This window comes from Marmota monax, unplaced genomic scaffold, assembly GCF_021218885.2.
Source record: "Marmota monax isolate L192 unplaced genomic scaffold, Marmota_monax_Labrador192_F-V1.1 WCK01_AAM20220418_F8-fsc00181, whole genome shotgun sequence".
NCBI lineage: Eukaryota > Metazoa > Chordata > Mammalia > Rodentia > Sciuridae > Marmota > Marmota monax.
The window spans coordinates 1,801,488-1,818,584 of NW_026694276.1; the positions used below are offsets into that span (position 1 = coordinate 1,801,488).

Below are 17,097 nucleotides of genomic sequence, written 5' to 3' on the forward strand. Positions count from 1 at the left end.
CCTGTGTGAGTGCCTGTTCTAAAATTATTTTAGTTGCTCTCTACAACAGTCAACTCTAGCCACGAATTCCTTGGTGCTGATAAATGAATTCAAACTAGCCCAGCTCCTCCCAGTGGTTAATAGATGTTAATACCACTGTAAATCCATTTAAGTCCTGTAGTTTCTCTTAAATAAGTATGTATTTTTTTGCTGCATTTCTTTATATGAAGGAAATGCAACTAATTGACTATCAAAAGAGCATGTTTTGGAGTCCTCAAAACAGTGATGGTTTGGGATAAGCCATCTCCAGAGTTGTCTTAGTTCTTGTGCCTTGGTGGACAGTTTAGAAGGAGTTTTCCCTTTTTAGGAAGTTAAGAACTATGAAGGGGCTGGGGTTGTGGCTCAGTGGTAGAGTGCTTGCCTAGCATGTGTAAGGCCCCAGGTTTGATTCAGCTCTGCATATAAATAAGTAAATAAATAAAGATAAAGGTACATTGACCATAAAAGAAAAATAGGGCTGGGGATGTGGTTCAGTAGCTGAGTGTTCCTGAATTCAATCCCTGGTACCAAAAAATTAAAAAAAAAAAAAAGAAACTTAAAAATTAAATTCATAATCTTGGCCTCAATGGCAATCATTTACAGATCTCAGCCATATCAGTAAAAGAATTGTAAAATTCAGAAGTGGTTTACATTAGACTTTGGAATGCACTGTGAACTTCCCTCATTAGAGCTGCCATCATATGAGTGGCTAAGATTGTTTAAAGAATCATTCTATTTGACCCTCAAATGTAACAATAGCAAATAAGTATCATTGTTACTAGCTAACAGATATAGAATCTAAGGCTGTGTGTCCATGAACTGGAATCTGACTTGATCTCATTTTCTGGTTTCATATCACTAGCTCTTGGATAATAGGGAAATCTCAGAGAGATTTGAAATGTACATGCACTTATGTGCAGTTTAGCTAACTCACATGTAAATGATGCAAAATTGATTGAAATTCACTAATGGGGACCCCAGGATGACTTGCTGGGCTCTGTATTCATTAGGAAGTCATACTCATGTGAAAATAGTGACTTGAGTAAGCAGAATACATATGAAATTCCTACTGTGGTTGCAGGGGGAAAAAAAACTTCATATGCATTTGGAAACTACAATAACAGGAAGTATTTGGAAGAAAGTTTTGGCCTAGATCTACACAAGGAAAGTACAGAACTAGAGTATATTATCATCAAAGTTCTAGACTGTTCTGGCGATTTTAATCCTATTGTTTTATTAAGATTCTGAGACTAATTTAGCTCATATCACTTAGTTTTATTAAACCCTAATAGGAAGTAGCTTTGAAATATCCTATTTCAACTTTCATTTATTCATTTAACACATTTATTGAGAATCGCCTTCAATATGCCAAGTAATGTATTAAGCATTGGGGATCTGGGAAAGTGCTATCTATGGTCTTCATATAAATTTACTTCTAGTGTGAAGAACCAGGAAATAAATTATATTCCCTTGTAACACTGTAGGTTAATGCTGAAATGTATAAAGCACATGCAGCTTTGGAGAGGTGAGTTATGTTTTTGAATCATGTGCATTGTGTAGAGAAAGTAAACATTAAGGAGTAGCTCTTAGCCTAACTCTCAGCTTCAACTTGCAATGATTTTCCCTTTCAACTGCCTTAGCCTATTATTTGAGAAAAGAGTAAATTTCATACATATTAGGCATCAAGGGTAGATAAAAAGGGAAAAGAGAATTGCCCGAGGCCTACTTTTTACATAATCATTTCATAGATTGCATATTTATTTACCAAAGTGTAAATGCAAATTACCATGCCGTCTGCAGTGATGCAGTTTGAGGAAATATCTACTGTAGACATGTAAGTAAAAGCAGCACATTAGAAAGCACAGGTAATACAAATGTAATAGTTTAAAAGTATATTTGGTAATTTTTCCAGGAGAGGGCACTGTTGAGTTTACTTCTTTTCAGACGTAAGACAATAGACCATTCATCTTTGTCACCCAAACAAAGAAATATTCGTTTATAGCCCCTCTTCTCCCTCCAACTAATCACATGCTACTGGAACTGTCTTGTGATCTATTCCATAGTTGGCATAGATTAAAAATTAATCTATTTTAAAAAATAATCTGACACATAATAGTTACAGAAAAGGTACAAATTGTTCACCAGTTTTCATCAGCTGTATCTTGTCAGTCCAGTAGCTGAGAACTTGAAGGACGTTCTGCTGATTGTCATCCTGTCCTGATGACATTCAAAAACTTTTCACTTCTCACTCTGGTTGTTTGGGGGAAAAATGTAAATTGGAAGATGTTTTGTTTGCAAGTTAACTTGACCAATATCTTGATTTTTATTTTGGGTTGGGTGCACTGCAGCATTTTGCTCTCCAATGACTATAGTTTCATCTGGGTTTACTGCCAGCTTAAAGAAATTTTTGGTGGATTTCTTTGGGTGTAACGTTTTGCATATTTTGAATCTATTTGTTACCTTTTCTACTGAACAACTTCTAGCATTTAAAAAGAATGGAGTCCGTAAGGTTAAGGATTCAGAACTGGTTTTACCTGTGCTGCATGTTGTAGAAGTTGTGTGCGCAAGTTTTTGTGGTAAAGAAGCTGTGGTAAAGGGAACAGTGTAGGGGTTTTATTTATCGGAGGAGGGGTGCCATACAGGACTCTTATTCTGGAACCAAACTTATTCAATGCACTCACTGCAGGGTTGAGGCACTTTGGTAAATAAATATGCATATATGAAATGATCATGTATAAAGTAGGCCTCGGGCAATTCTCTTTTCCCTTTTTATCTACCCTTGATGCCTAAGCAACGTTCGAAGTCCAGGAAAACCAATAAATAATTCCGCCTTTGGCCTACCTCCCTGCAGAAAAGGAGGGGCCAGTGAGGCCAAACGTGGTGGAAAGACTTTTCTTGAGGCTTGCGTGAGTCACGGATGTCCTTCTATCTGCCTCGGTAGGATTTGGCCCACACCAGTTCCCATTCACCTTGTCAGCAAGTCTGCAGCTTCAGCAGACAATGGGCGCAGCAGTGAGCCCGGGTTAAACCTGAAGCACCAGTTCCTGACGAAGCCCCCTTTTCCAGCTGAGCGAGTTGAGGGATTCCCTGAGGAGATTTCCCAGCGCTGCCTCAACCAGGGGAATTTTAGGAGTGTTTCTGGGGGAAAGGGGGGAATTACCCAGCCCCAACTTGAGGGCGTCAGAGGAGCAGCAAGGAGTCGGAGCACCGCGGAGCTGGGGGCTTCGCGGGAAGGTGGGGAGAGCTCCTACGCGAACTCTGGAAGCCGGAGCCCGGAGACGCCGTGCGAGGGTGGGGAATGACCTCAGCCTTCTCTGCCACGTTCCAGCCAATCAGTCCCGCATCTTGGCATCCGAATCCAGGACCCCCGAAGCCGGAGACGACGCGAGCCAATGAGGAGTGGGCCAGGGAAGAAGGACAGGCGGCCAGCCTATGCGGGCGGAGAGGCCCGGCTGCGCGTATCCAAGGAGCGCCAGGCTCGGGCTCGGGGGTGTGGCGCAGCGCCGGCGGGGGTGGGCGGGCGCGCCGGGTGGCAGGTGTCAGCGGCGTCGGCATTCGGCGGCGATGGAGCGGCCCCGGGGAGCTGCGGACGGCCTCTCGCGCTGGCCCCACGGCCTCGGCCTCCTCCTCTTCCTGCAGCTGCTGCCGCCGGCGACCCTCGGCCAGGACCGGCTGGACGCACCGCCGCCGCCGGCTGCGCCTCTGCTGCGCTGGTCCGGCCCCGTCGGAGTGAGCTGGGGGCTGCGCGCGGCCGCGGCTGGGGGCCCGATCCCCCGCGTCGGCCGTTGGCGCCGCAGCGCGCCCGGCGAGGACGAGGACTGCGTTCGGGTCTCAGACTTCGTCGCGAAGCTAGCCAACAACACGCACCAGGTGAGCGGGAGCCGGGCCCGGGCGTCGCCCGGACTGTGAGGTGCCTCCCCTGGCCGCTCGCGGCTGCCCGTCCGCTGGCGTAGCCGGCCCCGCTTCCTGTCGGGCTTCCCTGCTAGCGCGCGGCAAGGCTCCGCGGAGCAGGGGACCCCCAGCTGCGGCTCGGAAACTGCGGCGGGCGGAGTCGGCTTGGGCTGCGGCCCGCGGGGCTGTGTTTCGTCACAGGGGAGACAATCTTAGACTTTCATGGCATTCTTTTTTTTTTTTTTTTAAGTTGTCAAAATGTATCTTGAGCGTCGTTGTTTCCTGTCTGTATAAATAATCAGATCCAGTAACACCGACCAGAAAGCTGGAGGAATAATTACCTCTTAAGTGCTTGCAGAAGTTGGGCTGCGCAGAAGCAGAGGTGTGTCCTCTCTGGATCAGTACTTTCAGGGTGGCGAGGCAGTGGTGAAATCCCAAAGCAGTTGTTAGGTCACTGCGTGTATTTTAATAGTTAAAGGAACAAGCATGGAAATTAGATGACATTGAAACAGCTATAAAACAATTTCCTTGCTCCTAAAAATTGTTCAAGTTGTTTTTCAGGATGCAGGCGCAGAACCCTAGAACTTGATCCCAAATGACCTTGAGAGGCTGGCAGAACCAAATGTCCCATGAGTAGAACTTGAGAAATAGGGTCTCTCAGACCTATATTAGAAGTGAGGGACGCCTTCACCAGCTGCAAGACAATCTAGAATTATCCACAAGTTCCACCTGGATTGACTTCCTGGGTACAAACTGTTCCACCAAGATTCTGAGTCACAACCAATCATGTCTCTGTTTCCCCCTACACCCGGGGCTGCTTGAATTCCTTGCTACAGGCAGATCAGGGAGACAGATATGAGAATCCTTCTGTTTCCTTTTTCTGTAAACATTTTTCTCTTTGCAAAAACAGGTGCCATAGCATTGACTTCTATGTGTATTCAGCCACCAGCCCTTGCTAAGTCACATTCTTCTTCTTCATCATCATTTTGCAGTATGGGGTTGAGCCCACCCATACTCCACCACTGAGCTACATTCCCAGCCCTTTCTATTTTATTTTGAGACAAGGTCTCAGTAAGTTGCTGAAACTGGCCTGAACTTATGATCCTCCTGCCTCAGCCTCCCAAGTAGCTGAGTTTAAAGGCATGCACCACCATGCCCAGTTCAGTCACAATATTATTTATGTGATCTCTCTTCAAAATTGACGGTCCATTCTGGTATTGAACTCTGCTAAGGATATCTGTATTGTGTTGCCACAAGATTTCCAATAGCTAAGAAACACTTCACAGATATTCTGTTTTAAGCCAGTTCCTGGTCAAAAAAGACTTTCAAAATTGTGGCATTTCTGTCTGTGGGGACCAGTAGCTCAACCTTTGACACACTACTGATTGAGAAAATTTTAAGAAAGTACTGGCTCTTGCTTAAGTACAATTTGGGCATTTTCCTCATTTTTTTTTTAAGATTAACAATTCTTACATCCTACATTTGCAAAATGTATTTTAAACTCAATGTATTTTCTCCCTTATCCTTGCTTCTTTCCAAGAGAATTGCACATGGAGACAGATGGGTGGCTGATGTTCTGGGTCTGCACTTTTCCTTGTTTTACCGCATTCCGTTTCAGTATCAGCTGAGCCACCGCATCTTCTTGGCCTATCTTTCTGGACCACTCTTGGTCTCAGATCTGGGGGCATGAGTCTCTTGAAGTTAAGGCACAAGTATTTAAGGAAAATGTGTACATTATAAAGCAGTCCAAGCAGCAGCTGTGTTTAGGTAGGGAAGCTAGTGCTGAAGGATAGGGCTGGTTGGATACAGATAGGATGGAATGAGTTTTGGGGAACCTTCCTATTTGATGAGAGGAAAAAAACTAATTATGTACACTTCTTTTTCATGGTGGGGGGTTGAGAAAGACTTCACAAGACATGCTTAATTTATTTAAGGAACTTCCTTGGGCCAGCCAGACATAGCATTCTCACTCCATTTTTCAGATTCTTCTTTTGTGGTTGACCTATCTTTAGATCTGCTGCTACTTTTGGATTTATTCTTTAGTCAACAGTTTCTGATTAATTCAGATTGCTATAGCATTTATAATATATTGATTCCAAAGCAAGAGGTTGTGGAAACTGGCTCAGAGAGAGCTAAAACCATTCATTCTTCAAAGTCCATGTGTTCTTTAGTTTTCTTTAATTTCCCTCTATTTCTTACATTTTATTTAGCTGCTGTTTCTAATTTTTTTTTTTTGGCTTTTTTTTCCTTCAGTCCTTTTCAGCAACCTTATTTAAAATAGCTATTTTTGCAGTTGTTACTCATCCAGCTCTTCTTCAGAGATCTCAGTCTTTTTGTAATTTGTGTATCTGGTTAAAAAAGGGGAGCCTTTGGCTGGGTGCCATGACACACACCTTTAATTCCACCAACTCTGGAAACTGTGGCAGGAGAATCACAAGTCTGAGGCCAGCCTCAGCAACTAGCAACTTTGAGAGACCCTGTCTCAAAAAAAAAAAAAAAAAAGACTGGGAACAGTGATAAAGCACCCCTGGGTTCAATCCTCAGTACCAAAAAGAAAAAAAGGATTCCACTTCCTTGATCAAGAATTGTTATGTAATGGTCTGTTCTGCTTTTCAATTCTATATTTTTAGAAGTCATATTAAATCATCCTGAACAGTACTGAAGAGATCTAGTATTCTGGGATCCTTTGTAAATGGTGCAAAATTAAAGTATCATCATGACTTTTTAGCACATGGTATACTTTTGTATAGCTAGGAAAGAAAAGTGCCATTTAGAGTAGTTTTTCCTATATAATATTCCAGAATTCAATTCCCAAGAAAAATAAAAAGTTCTTGGTTCTCATTTCTTATAACTTGATGTTGTTATTTTCAAGCCACATTAATTTATATAATCCATGTATGTGAATGCCCTCCAAGGGCCCAGATTTGGTGTTGGGTGGGATTACCAATTTACAAAGAAAAGATAATTCAGACTGGAGAATTAAAGCCTCAAAGGTTTTAGCAAGCTTCCTAGACCTGTTTCTATGGCTCATGAGAATGTATTAGCATATGACTAATGTATTTTAACATACACTTTATTTTAACTAATTTATTTGCTTTCTTAAGAAAGCAACAGATTATTCTCTTTGCCCAGGCCTCCCTGTTTCTCTCTAGGTTTCCTTTCATATTCCTTCTTTTCAATCTTGAATTTAAGTCTGTTTCAAATCTATTTAGGGATTATCTTGCACAGCATATCTTTTTCATGTAGAAGTCAATGATTAAGTACTCTATTTTGGGATTTGAGGGAAGAGAGGGAAAGGCTTTTTCAAACTATAGTGTTATATAAGAGACTCTTAAGAAAGAAAGTGGAAATCAAAATACTGGCCATTACTAAAAACAGAAGACAAAAGGAATGACAAGAAAATAAAGAAAAAAGACAACTACTTCTACTTTATCCAAAACCAGACTTCCTAATTTTGATCTGAGGGTGTGACATGCCATGGAAAGGCAGAAGAGCATGGGACAGACTTTGAGGCCAGCCTGTCAGCATTTGATTCCTGGCTATCCCGATTAGCTGTGTTAACTTGGGTAAATGACTTAAGCCCTCTCTGTGTCTTAGTTCCTAATCTGCTGGTTGTGAGAAATAAATTAATGTATGTGTAAAATACATTAACTCATTAAAACAATGTCTGACACCTAGTTAGCACTGACTAAAAAGCTGTTATTTTCAGGGATTGTTCATAAGTGCTATTTTCTGAGGTTCAGTGGTCTTCTTTTTGCCTTTAACACAAAACTGTTTTCAGGCTACACTTTTAACTGAATCTTTCCTTCCAGTGCTGGGAGTGTTCACAACATGTATAACGTTTGTATATGAGAGAAATTGAGCAGGCCTCAAAGATTTTATTAATGTTAGTTGCTAAGTTGGGTTGCTTCAAAGCACTCTCCCTATAAACACCCCTTTGAGGGTAGGCATGAAACTTTGTCTTAAAGAAACAGTTGAAATGCCTTGGCCACAGTTTTAGGATGGTGGCTGACATAATTTCCTTACTTCTCATTCCTGTATACAGCCATTCGACAAATTCCTGAAAACTTTTTAAACCTAGGATTAGTGAAGCCAGGAACTGTTGCTCATGCTCTCTTCTCCCTCTGCTCCTGTCACTAACTACTTCTTTGTACATAACTTCCCAACTTCTACCCCAACATCAAAGCATCTGGTTTCTTAAATAAACAGGCCCTGTGGAGAGGCTGTGTTGTGTGAGCCGTCAGCTCAGGGAAGAATGTGTGTGTTTGTTTGCGGCACTGGCAGGCTGAGTCCGGGCTGACGGAACTGAATGTGCCTGTTGGCGGCTTCGGGGAGCTGCTGCTCTCAGCCTGTTGTGGATCACCAGGCCTTTGTAACACCCGGAAATCTGAAGGTCAGTGCCTTTAGCTGCCCCGGAACTTCCTATCTGCCTCATTCATTCTAGAACTTAGCCCATCTGCCTGCTCCCTTCATCAGCACCCCACTTCCACCTTCTAGTTTACTTAATCACCTCTTGAGGCCTGTTTCTTCCGTTCATGTTTGGATCAAGGCCTAGGAATTCTGGAGGTTCTCCTTCTTGGTCCTGTTTGAGTTGAAAATCCTCTCCCATTCAGTGTACTAGTCAGACCTTTAACCCCAAAGGGATGTTCAAATGATGTGTGCATCAGGGATGCCATTATGAGCCATCAGCAGATTTGAGGACATCTAGTTTCTCTGGGGAAAGATTAGTCTTCATCTAAGGTTTGGTTGAGGTGAAAATAGAAAGCTAGCCAGGTATGTCAAATGGCTCAAGGGGAACACAGTGTAACAATTAGGTAAGTTCTCTGCTGGCTCCAATATTTGGCTTTGTGTACATTGATTTTTAATTAGAAATTCAAGATTTATCTCTGCTTATGAAAATTAATTGAAAGAAGGCTTATGTTCTGGTTAGTTTCTAATGGCTGTTTTCTTTCTGTAATAATGATGATAATAGGCTCTCTGCCCTGCTGTTGTGATCTGCTCTTTCATGTCAAGTTCGTAGAGGCTGTTAACAGTTTCTTCTTGCACTCTGCCTGCTTTCAATCAGCTCTTCTTAACAGGCATCAGACTCCTGGTGGGTGACTGCAGAACCTCTGCTCCCTAGTTGGCCTGTTCGGCTTGTGGGAGCATCTCATGCCAGGCAGTGCACAACCCCCAGATGTAGTGGTCAGCCAGAAAGAACATTCCCTCTTTTGCCTTCCTTCCTACTCTCACTCCTCCTCAATTTCTATCTTTACAGAAAATTAACTGCATTTTGAGGCTGGAGAAATGAGGCTCGGATGTTTTATATGTTTAGGAGCTAATGTTTAAGGCAGATGAAACCATCACATTTGACATGTAATTAGCTTTAGAAAGCAATATATGGTTCCAAAAGTATTATGAAATAGGTATTGCATTTGTAAATTCCTGTTAAGTTTTCAGTTCCCCTTCTCTGCCTTTGTAAGCCGTGTTCCCGTGGCATCTTCTACCACTCTTTTTAAAGAAACTTGGGGCAACTTGTTCCTCCCACTCTGTGACCTGTAGGTTGGCAGGGCTTGGGAGTAATGGTGCTTGAGGAACAACCTGATCGATTTCAGTCAGCTGTAGGCAGCTTTTTTGTTGTTTAATGGTGACTGTTGTCAAAGTTGGCTTAGTCATGTGGCTTTGAGCCTGCTGGGTTGAATATGGTCATGACAGACCCTTCATATCTATAAAGATTGTTAGGTGAATGCTGGACATGTGGGTTTATTTAAGGATTGAGGCTATTTTTCCTTTTCTACCCCCAACCAAGGCTCGGGAAACCACAGTAAAAACAAAATCTTTCCATGTAGAACCTGTGGTATTCTGCTGAGAAAGTCCTCTGTGGGTGTCATTTATTTTCTGTTTTGTGTTTTAGTCTCTGGCCCTCAATCCTCATCTACAACATGAGAAGTTTTGGACTAGCTTTTAAATGGCCAAAAAAATTTTCTGTGATTCATATGGAAGAAGAGGAGGCCAGAGGTTGTGATCACAGTGTTTATTGGTTGATTCCAAATTTAGAAGCAAATTGTGGCTGTTCAGCTTCCTAGTCAAACTTGAATATAGCATGGATTTCACATCTGGGGGTGATTTGTTACCACCTCCAGGATTTGTTGCAGTGAAACATGAGTATTCTTAAAAGATAGCAGGGATATTTTTTCATACAACTATGAAAGACATTTGTCTCTCATTTTGGGGGTAATAGTTAATCGTTCCTTCTTGGCTGAATAATCTAATGCTAATAAAAGCTACTAGCTTGGATAGTCTAAAAGCAAATCCAATAGACATGTAGCAGTAAATGTGAGTGGTTTTCCTGTAAAGTATTTTGCAAAATACTGGAGCTTTTTTTTTTTTTATTCTCACTGCCTGTATGTTTGAAAATAGTAACCTTACTCTAAGTATACTTACACATAGATACTTAGATGTGATTAGTTGGCTTAAATTTTATTTTTATTTTGGGAGTACTGGGGATTGAACTCAGGGGCACTTGACCACTGAGCCACATCCCCAGCCCTATTTTGTATTTAATTTAGAGACAGGATCTCACTGAATTGCTTAGCACCTCTCTTTTGCTGAGGTTGGTGCTTAATTTATTTTCATCAGGAGAAAAATGTACATTTGTTCCTTCTAGGGCTTATGAATACTATCCCTCTTACATAATACTATCCCTCTTACATTTTATTTTGTTAAGATTTTTTCTTCTGTATGTTCTGGGAAAAAAAAAAGTGAAGTTTTAGCATTGCATTTATGCATTTGCAAATCTCATTTAACTGTAAGATCATCCTGAAGAACCAATAAAGATTGAACTAAGAATGAAAGTTTTAATTTACTTCAGAGTAGTTTTGGAGCAAATGTTTATCTGATGCTTGCTATTTGACATAAGGGATTCAAAGCATAGCTTTGTTTTTTACAAAATTCAAAAGAGCTTAATATCCGTATTTGAGCCTGGGCTCTGCTGCTTCATAGCTGATCATGGATAATCACTTAACTTCCCTGAATTTTATAGTTGTTTTTAAACTAGAGAAGCAGGCTCTTAGGGTTGCTCAGAGGGTCACATGAGAAGTGTCATCCAAATGTATTGTTAAATATAAAGTATTAGGTAGATGTCATTCACTTCAACACTTCCTGCCATGTACTGAGGGGAGTTTATGCCTGTGCATAAAGAAAGCTAGGCACTGGTGCCATTGTAAGGATTTAGGTGTTCAGAGGCAACTTGCTGGGAGTTTGAAAGATGACAGGAGCACTACAGTGCAGTGGTCTGGGAAGGCCTGGATAAAGAGACAGTCTAGGAGTGAGGTGCTTCTTAGGGAGAAATGTAAAGGCATTGAGTTAGGAAAATCTGAGACATGCTGAGGGGATGGCCAGTGGACACTATTTTAGGGAAAGGTAGTTGGTGAAGAACATGACTGAGATTTCCACGAAGACACCTAGGGAAGTAAAGACACATAGGAAAGTGAAGATAGCTCTTTAAGGGGGTAGAAAGAGAGGGGACAGTATGGGTGGGTAGTTTGGGACTAGGACTTAACTAGCAAAAGTGTTTCAACAGAGCGAGACATGGCGCCAGAAGTGACAATGGGGAGCCAAGAACAGTTGCCCTTTCACAGGCTGGTCATCACTGTGGGCTTGGAAGCATATGCACAACAGGAGAGCAGAATAGAGGGCAGGACAGACTTGAAATGCTAGAGGTTCTGAGGAACACTCCCAGGCTGCTGGACATTATTGGAAGAGAGTGTGAGGGCTGGGGATGTGGCTCAAGCGGTAACACGCTCGCCTGGCATGCACAGGGTGCTGGGTTCGATCCTCAGCACCACATAAAAGTAAAATGTTGTGTCCACCGAAAACTAAAAACAAAACAAAAAAAAATTTAAAAAATTCTCTCTCTTTAAAAAAAAGAAAGAGAATGTGAACTAAGGCGTGCAAATCTAGGTATCTGTGACAGAGTTCTCTTTTTCTGAACATTAGTGAACCAGGATAAGGCTGAACACTGGCTGGTAATATGATCAATAGCTTGGTCATGATTGTTAGGCTCTTCAGCGGGTCACTTCCCTTGCTTTCATGGAAGGCTGGATAACTTGCTTATAAGCTGAGAGTGGAACCCTGGTATCCCAACACAGTGCTACACGTGGAAATATTTCATAGAGATGTTTTAAGTCAATGCACTTTCTTTAGGGGTAAGGAAAGATTGTAGACCCCAGTTATGTCATATAGCTATGGATTCTACTCTACTCCTTCAACAGAGCTCTGTTAGCCTTTCTAAGCCCTCATTCCTTCATTATATAAAATGTAGTGTTATCCTGAGGGTTTGAAAGGAAAAATATACATGAAGATGTTTTGGAAATCTTGAAGTACCGTGTGAGTATGACTTGTGTAATTTCTTAATAAGTCTGTTGATTTGTCACAGCCTCCACATGGCCCAATTGTCAGCCAAATGATCCTGTTAAACACAGCCCTTGAGCCAACTCCCAAGGAACATGTGCATAAAAGGAGACAGATGAGGCATAAATGTGTTTGGTTTTATCACTTGGCAGGGTTGGATGACAGGCTTGGGCGGGGGTGGCAAGAATGAGAGTGAGTCAAGACTGACAGAAATGTAAGAAGCATATATGGTGGTGTTCTTTTCTTAAACTTTGTCTTTACATCGAAGTTTTAACTTGCTAATATGATTGCTGGTTCTTTGAGGAAGTGGTTTGGAGGTGAGGAGATAGTTATCTCAGGTATCAGACCTGGATTCAAACTTTGGTGGTGACCACAGACACTTTAATCTCTCTGAACCTTAGGGTTTTTTTTACTGATTAAAATGGAAGATTAATACCTACCTACCTCTGAGGGTCATTGTGAAGTCTGTGGACATTTGTATGTATTCATCATTTATTGAAGCTTTCTTATAATTATTACAAAGTTTCTTAAATGTTGCCAGTTAGGTGCTTAAATATTGTTTATATGCTTAAAAATTATTCATAGCTGTAACAGTCATAGAAAATTGTTATGAGTACTCACAGGAACCAAATCTGAATTAAGAAATGTGTACACTTGGCCTTTCATATCTGCAGGCTCCACAACCTTGGATTCAACCAAACATAGATTGAAACTATTAAAAAATTGCATCTGTACCAAACATGTACAACATAGTATAACAATGACTTACGCAATATTTACATTATAGTAGTTATTACAAGTAACCTAGAGATAATTTAAAGTAAATGGGAGGCTTGTGTAGGTTTTGTGCAAATACCATAGCATTTTATATGAGGGACTTAAATATCTATGGATTTTAGTATCTCCAGAGGATGGGGGAATCCTGGGACCAATGCCCTGGAATACTGATGGATAACTATCTTACTTATGTCCTTGGACTCAGAGTAAAGAAAAGTGGGAGTAGAGTAAGGGAGAGATCAACTCATCTATCTGAAATATCTTTCTTGAAGCTATAGGAGATGGAGGAAAAAATAATCATCACGTTAACAGTCAGAAAATCATTATCAGGGCTGGGGATGTGGCTCAAGCAGTAGCGCGCTCACCTGGCATGCATGCAGCCCGGGTTCGATCCTCAGCACCACATACAAACAAAGATGTTGTGTCCGCTGAAAACTAAACAATAAATATTAAAAAAAAGAAAGAAAATCATTATCATATACCTGGTAATCTAGTTATAAAAGTTTCAAGTATATGTAGTTAGTTTTAAATAACTTACAATTATAAAAAAAAGACTACTCAAAATTTCATAACTACTTTTTTTCTTCAGTTTTTAGTTTATTAGAGCTAGTGACTGGTCTTAAATTGATAGCTCTGAAATAGCATCTTGTATATTTCACCCCTTCATTAACTGAGCAGCTGCTAATAGCTTGCCCTCTCTTGACACTGATGAAGGCTTATGAAATATTAACAAAATGTGATAAGTACTTCTCAGGAACTTTGCTTGGAAGGTTAGCTGACCAGAATGTTTAATAATATGCATATTTCTTTAACCTATCATTTCACCACTTCTGGGCCTATGTTAACCCTCAGTTCCAGTTAAAGTGACCTTTCTCACAGGTCTGTTAAGCTTTGTTGCTCTGTCTTTATTCTCACGGCATTCCTCCTGTCTGAATACACTTCTACCCCTGTTTTCTTTTTCTTTTTTTAACTGTAATACATTTTATTTCATTGGGAAAATCTGAATAAAGAGTCAAATTTTGTTCCCTTGAAGAAAACATTACCACAGCTTAAATAAATTGGGGGGAAGGGGGAGGGTAAGAGTGCTCATACTGGTTCTGCCACTATCTTACCTGACTCCGAGGTCCTATTAGATGGGAGTCACAGGTGCCCAAGAGAATTCTGCTAGGCCTTCTAAATGGCCTTGAGAGCAGCTGTTAACATCTGCTTTCTGGTCCACAGACTGCCCAAATCCTGAGAGCTGCCATGGCAGTTATTAAAAATGTGTGAATAAACAGAATGCACAAGGACTAGATTGGTGTCTAGTCCTTTTCAGCTAATTACAGACAGTAACACTTGAACTAGGACGAAAAATATATAATTTATCAAAATATAGTTCTAATATATAGAAAAACATCTTAATCCTCTGGGGCCAAGACTCACCGCTTTTTAGATTCGCAAAACCATTGAGTGAACCCAAAACTGGCTAGGGAACAGTGAGGCAAGGCCTCCTTTGTGGGGTGTGCCAGTCACCTACTCTGTAATCAGATGAAGAAAAACCAGGTCATTTGCTGATTTTGTGAGAGGGCCCGGGATTCACTAAAGGCAAAAGAGACAAGACACTCTTGGATTAGTTCCAACTCCTTATAAACCTTAAAATAGAATTTGAAGTCTTGGACCAATGTCCTGTGTCCATGAGAATCAAGGTTGAACAAGTTACTGATCTGATTGGTTTGTTGCCATAGTACCAACGTGTCATACTCTTTTTCATTTTTCCCCCTCAAAATCCAAGTGGTTAAGGGATTGGTTGGGGAAATCTTAGGGTAGTTGTTGGCATGCTCCCCAGCCTGGACGTTCAGGTGCACATGCAGTTTGCCACCAGTGAAGAGGGCCATTCTGGTGGAGTGGAGTGCAGACAAATATGTTCTCCAGGGTGAAGGTGAACGTGAAACAGCCCTCAGCACCACACTGTTGGGACACTACCACCTTGCTGTCGGGGTCCTTCACCTCCACATGCATGCCCAGGCCAAGGGTCAAGGGAAGGAAGACCACCTTTTGCTTCTCCCATATCTGGGTTCGATAGTTGCCGATGATTGTGGTCTGGTACAGAATTCCCTTAATGAAATAACGCTTCTCCATCTCACAGAGGTGGAAATAGAGCCCCTGGGCAGTGGCAGCACATATCACAAGCAACAGTAAGGCCAGTCGCCCCATAGTTGGCAGTCTCCTATCCCCATCACCTCCCCTGGTTGCTTTTCCTATTCTTTCTTTTAACATTTAACTGTGCCATGTAGTGTAACACTATAGTATTCTGTCTTGTGTTCAGTTTCATTTATAAAAGTTTTATTCCCTGGATTATAAATTCTTTAAAAGTGGGGCCCAACTTGTATCAGGAGGCCTTTATTGCTTTTGCCTCACACAGTGCTGGAGAAAGAGTAGTATTTAAATTGTCTGGAGTCAGACAGACATGAATTTGCAGCTTTGCTCTGCCACTTACCAGCTGTGTAACTTTGGGCAAATAACTTCTTTGAGCTGCCTTCTTCATTTACAAAGTAGCAGTAATGCCTTATAATATATACAATACTAATTTAATAAGTGTTCAATAAGGTTAAATACTACTATTGTTATTCTTTAACTGAACCATGGTTTATTGAGTACCTGCATGTGTTAGGCACAGTACTGAGTCCTGGGTCCTGCGAGCTGGTGTAGAACACGCCTTTATGGAGCTTTTTGGAACAATAGAGAACATGAACAACAAATAAAATATAATTATAAATATGATAAGCACAAGAAGAAAAGAAATAACCACAGAAGAATAATTGACAGAGGTCTTTTTATCTGGGGCATTAGGAAGGACTTGTTAAATTGATGTTTAAAGATGAATAGAATTTTGCCAGGAGGGGGTATACCAGGCAGAGAGAACAGCATGCTCACAAGTCCCAGGACTAGAAAGAGCTTGGTGTACTCAAAGATTTGGAAGTAGGCCAATGTGGTTGTAGCGGAGGAACTGACGAAGCAAGTCCCCAGTCCCAGTGGGTGAGCAGCAAGCTTTTTGTTTCTGGCAACTCAGTCAGCTGACAATTGGAACATCTTTCTTCTTCACTTTCTTTTCTTTGAATGGGACCAATGTGTAAAAAATGTTGAAGCTTTGGGAATGTCACTCATTTACTGGGCATGATTAGAATGAGTTGTTCTGTGGAAATGAATTTTTCAAAAATTAAACCTGCTCCCACCTTTAAAAATATTTTTAGTGTTGTAGACAGACACAATACCTTCATTTTATTTATTTATTTTTATGTGGTGCTGAAGATGGAACCCAGTGCCTCATATGTGCTAGGCAAGCGCTCTATCGCTGAGCCACAACCCTAGCCTAATCTGCCCTTTTAAGTGCCAAAAATTTTGTTGTGTTAATGAAAATTTTCCTAAAATATTTATCAGCCTTCTTAGTCTACAGTATGACCCTGGATCATTAAGAAGAGATTAAATTATGCTTCACCATGACTCAAATTATTTTAATGTTTTATGGCATTTAATGCCTACAACACCATCCAGATACATGGGGCTATTTTCTTCTGTTTTCAATGACCCATTTTTATAAGCTTAGCACCATTGTCTGCTTATTTAAGTTCACTTTTTTTTTTATTGTTCTACAGAAACCACAATTCTATGTGTCTCTAGATACATCATTCCCCAAATATGACTTGTTTCCTCTGTAAGCTAAGAAAGCAGATTTTTAACAAACCACAACTCTAACAAGCTTAGAAAATTGAATTAGAGTGCTGGTGTGCAAGTTCCTCTTAGAGGTCGAGTGCACAGGTTTATAATGCATACTAATGCTGCATCAGAAGTCCCCATTGCTTCCTTAGCATGTGTCCAGGTTGCTGAGATGTCTAGATAATGGGGCTGCTGTTGTAAAATGTGTATTGTGGAACAGGGAGCTGGTTTGTTGTTCTTTAAAAAACAGATAAACAGCAGTGGAAAAACAAACCAAATGACTAAATTATTGATGAGTCATAGAATTTTAAAGCTTAGAGGTACCAG

At 41.1% G+C, this 17,097-nt stretch overlaps 1 protein-coding gene and 1 pseudogene across 2 annotated transcripts in view; one reads left to right on the plus strand and one right to left on the minus strand.

The window, feature by feature from the left end:
• Positions 1 to 3,567: 3,567 nt before the first annotated feature.
• The window catches only part of Sort1 (sortilin 1), a 67,794-nt gene continuing 54,264 nt past the window's right edge, over positions 3,568 to 17,097 (plus strand). For both annotated transcript variants that reach the window (XM_046467154.2, XM_046467155.2), the window contains exon 1: positions 3,568 to 3,888. In XM_046467154.2, coding sequence (XP_046323110.1) covers positions 3,583 to 3,888 — 306 coding nt within the window. In that variant the 5' untranslated portion in view covers positions 3,568 to 3,582. The remainder of the gene's footprint in view (positions 3,889 to 17,097) is intronic.
• On the minus strand, positions 11,296 to 15,270 carry LOC124108633 (transmembrane emp24 domain-containing protein 4-like; annotated as a pseudogene).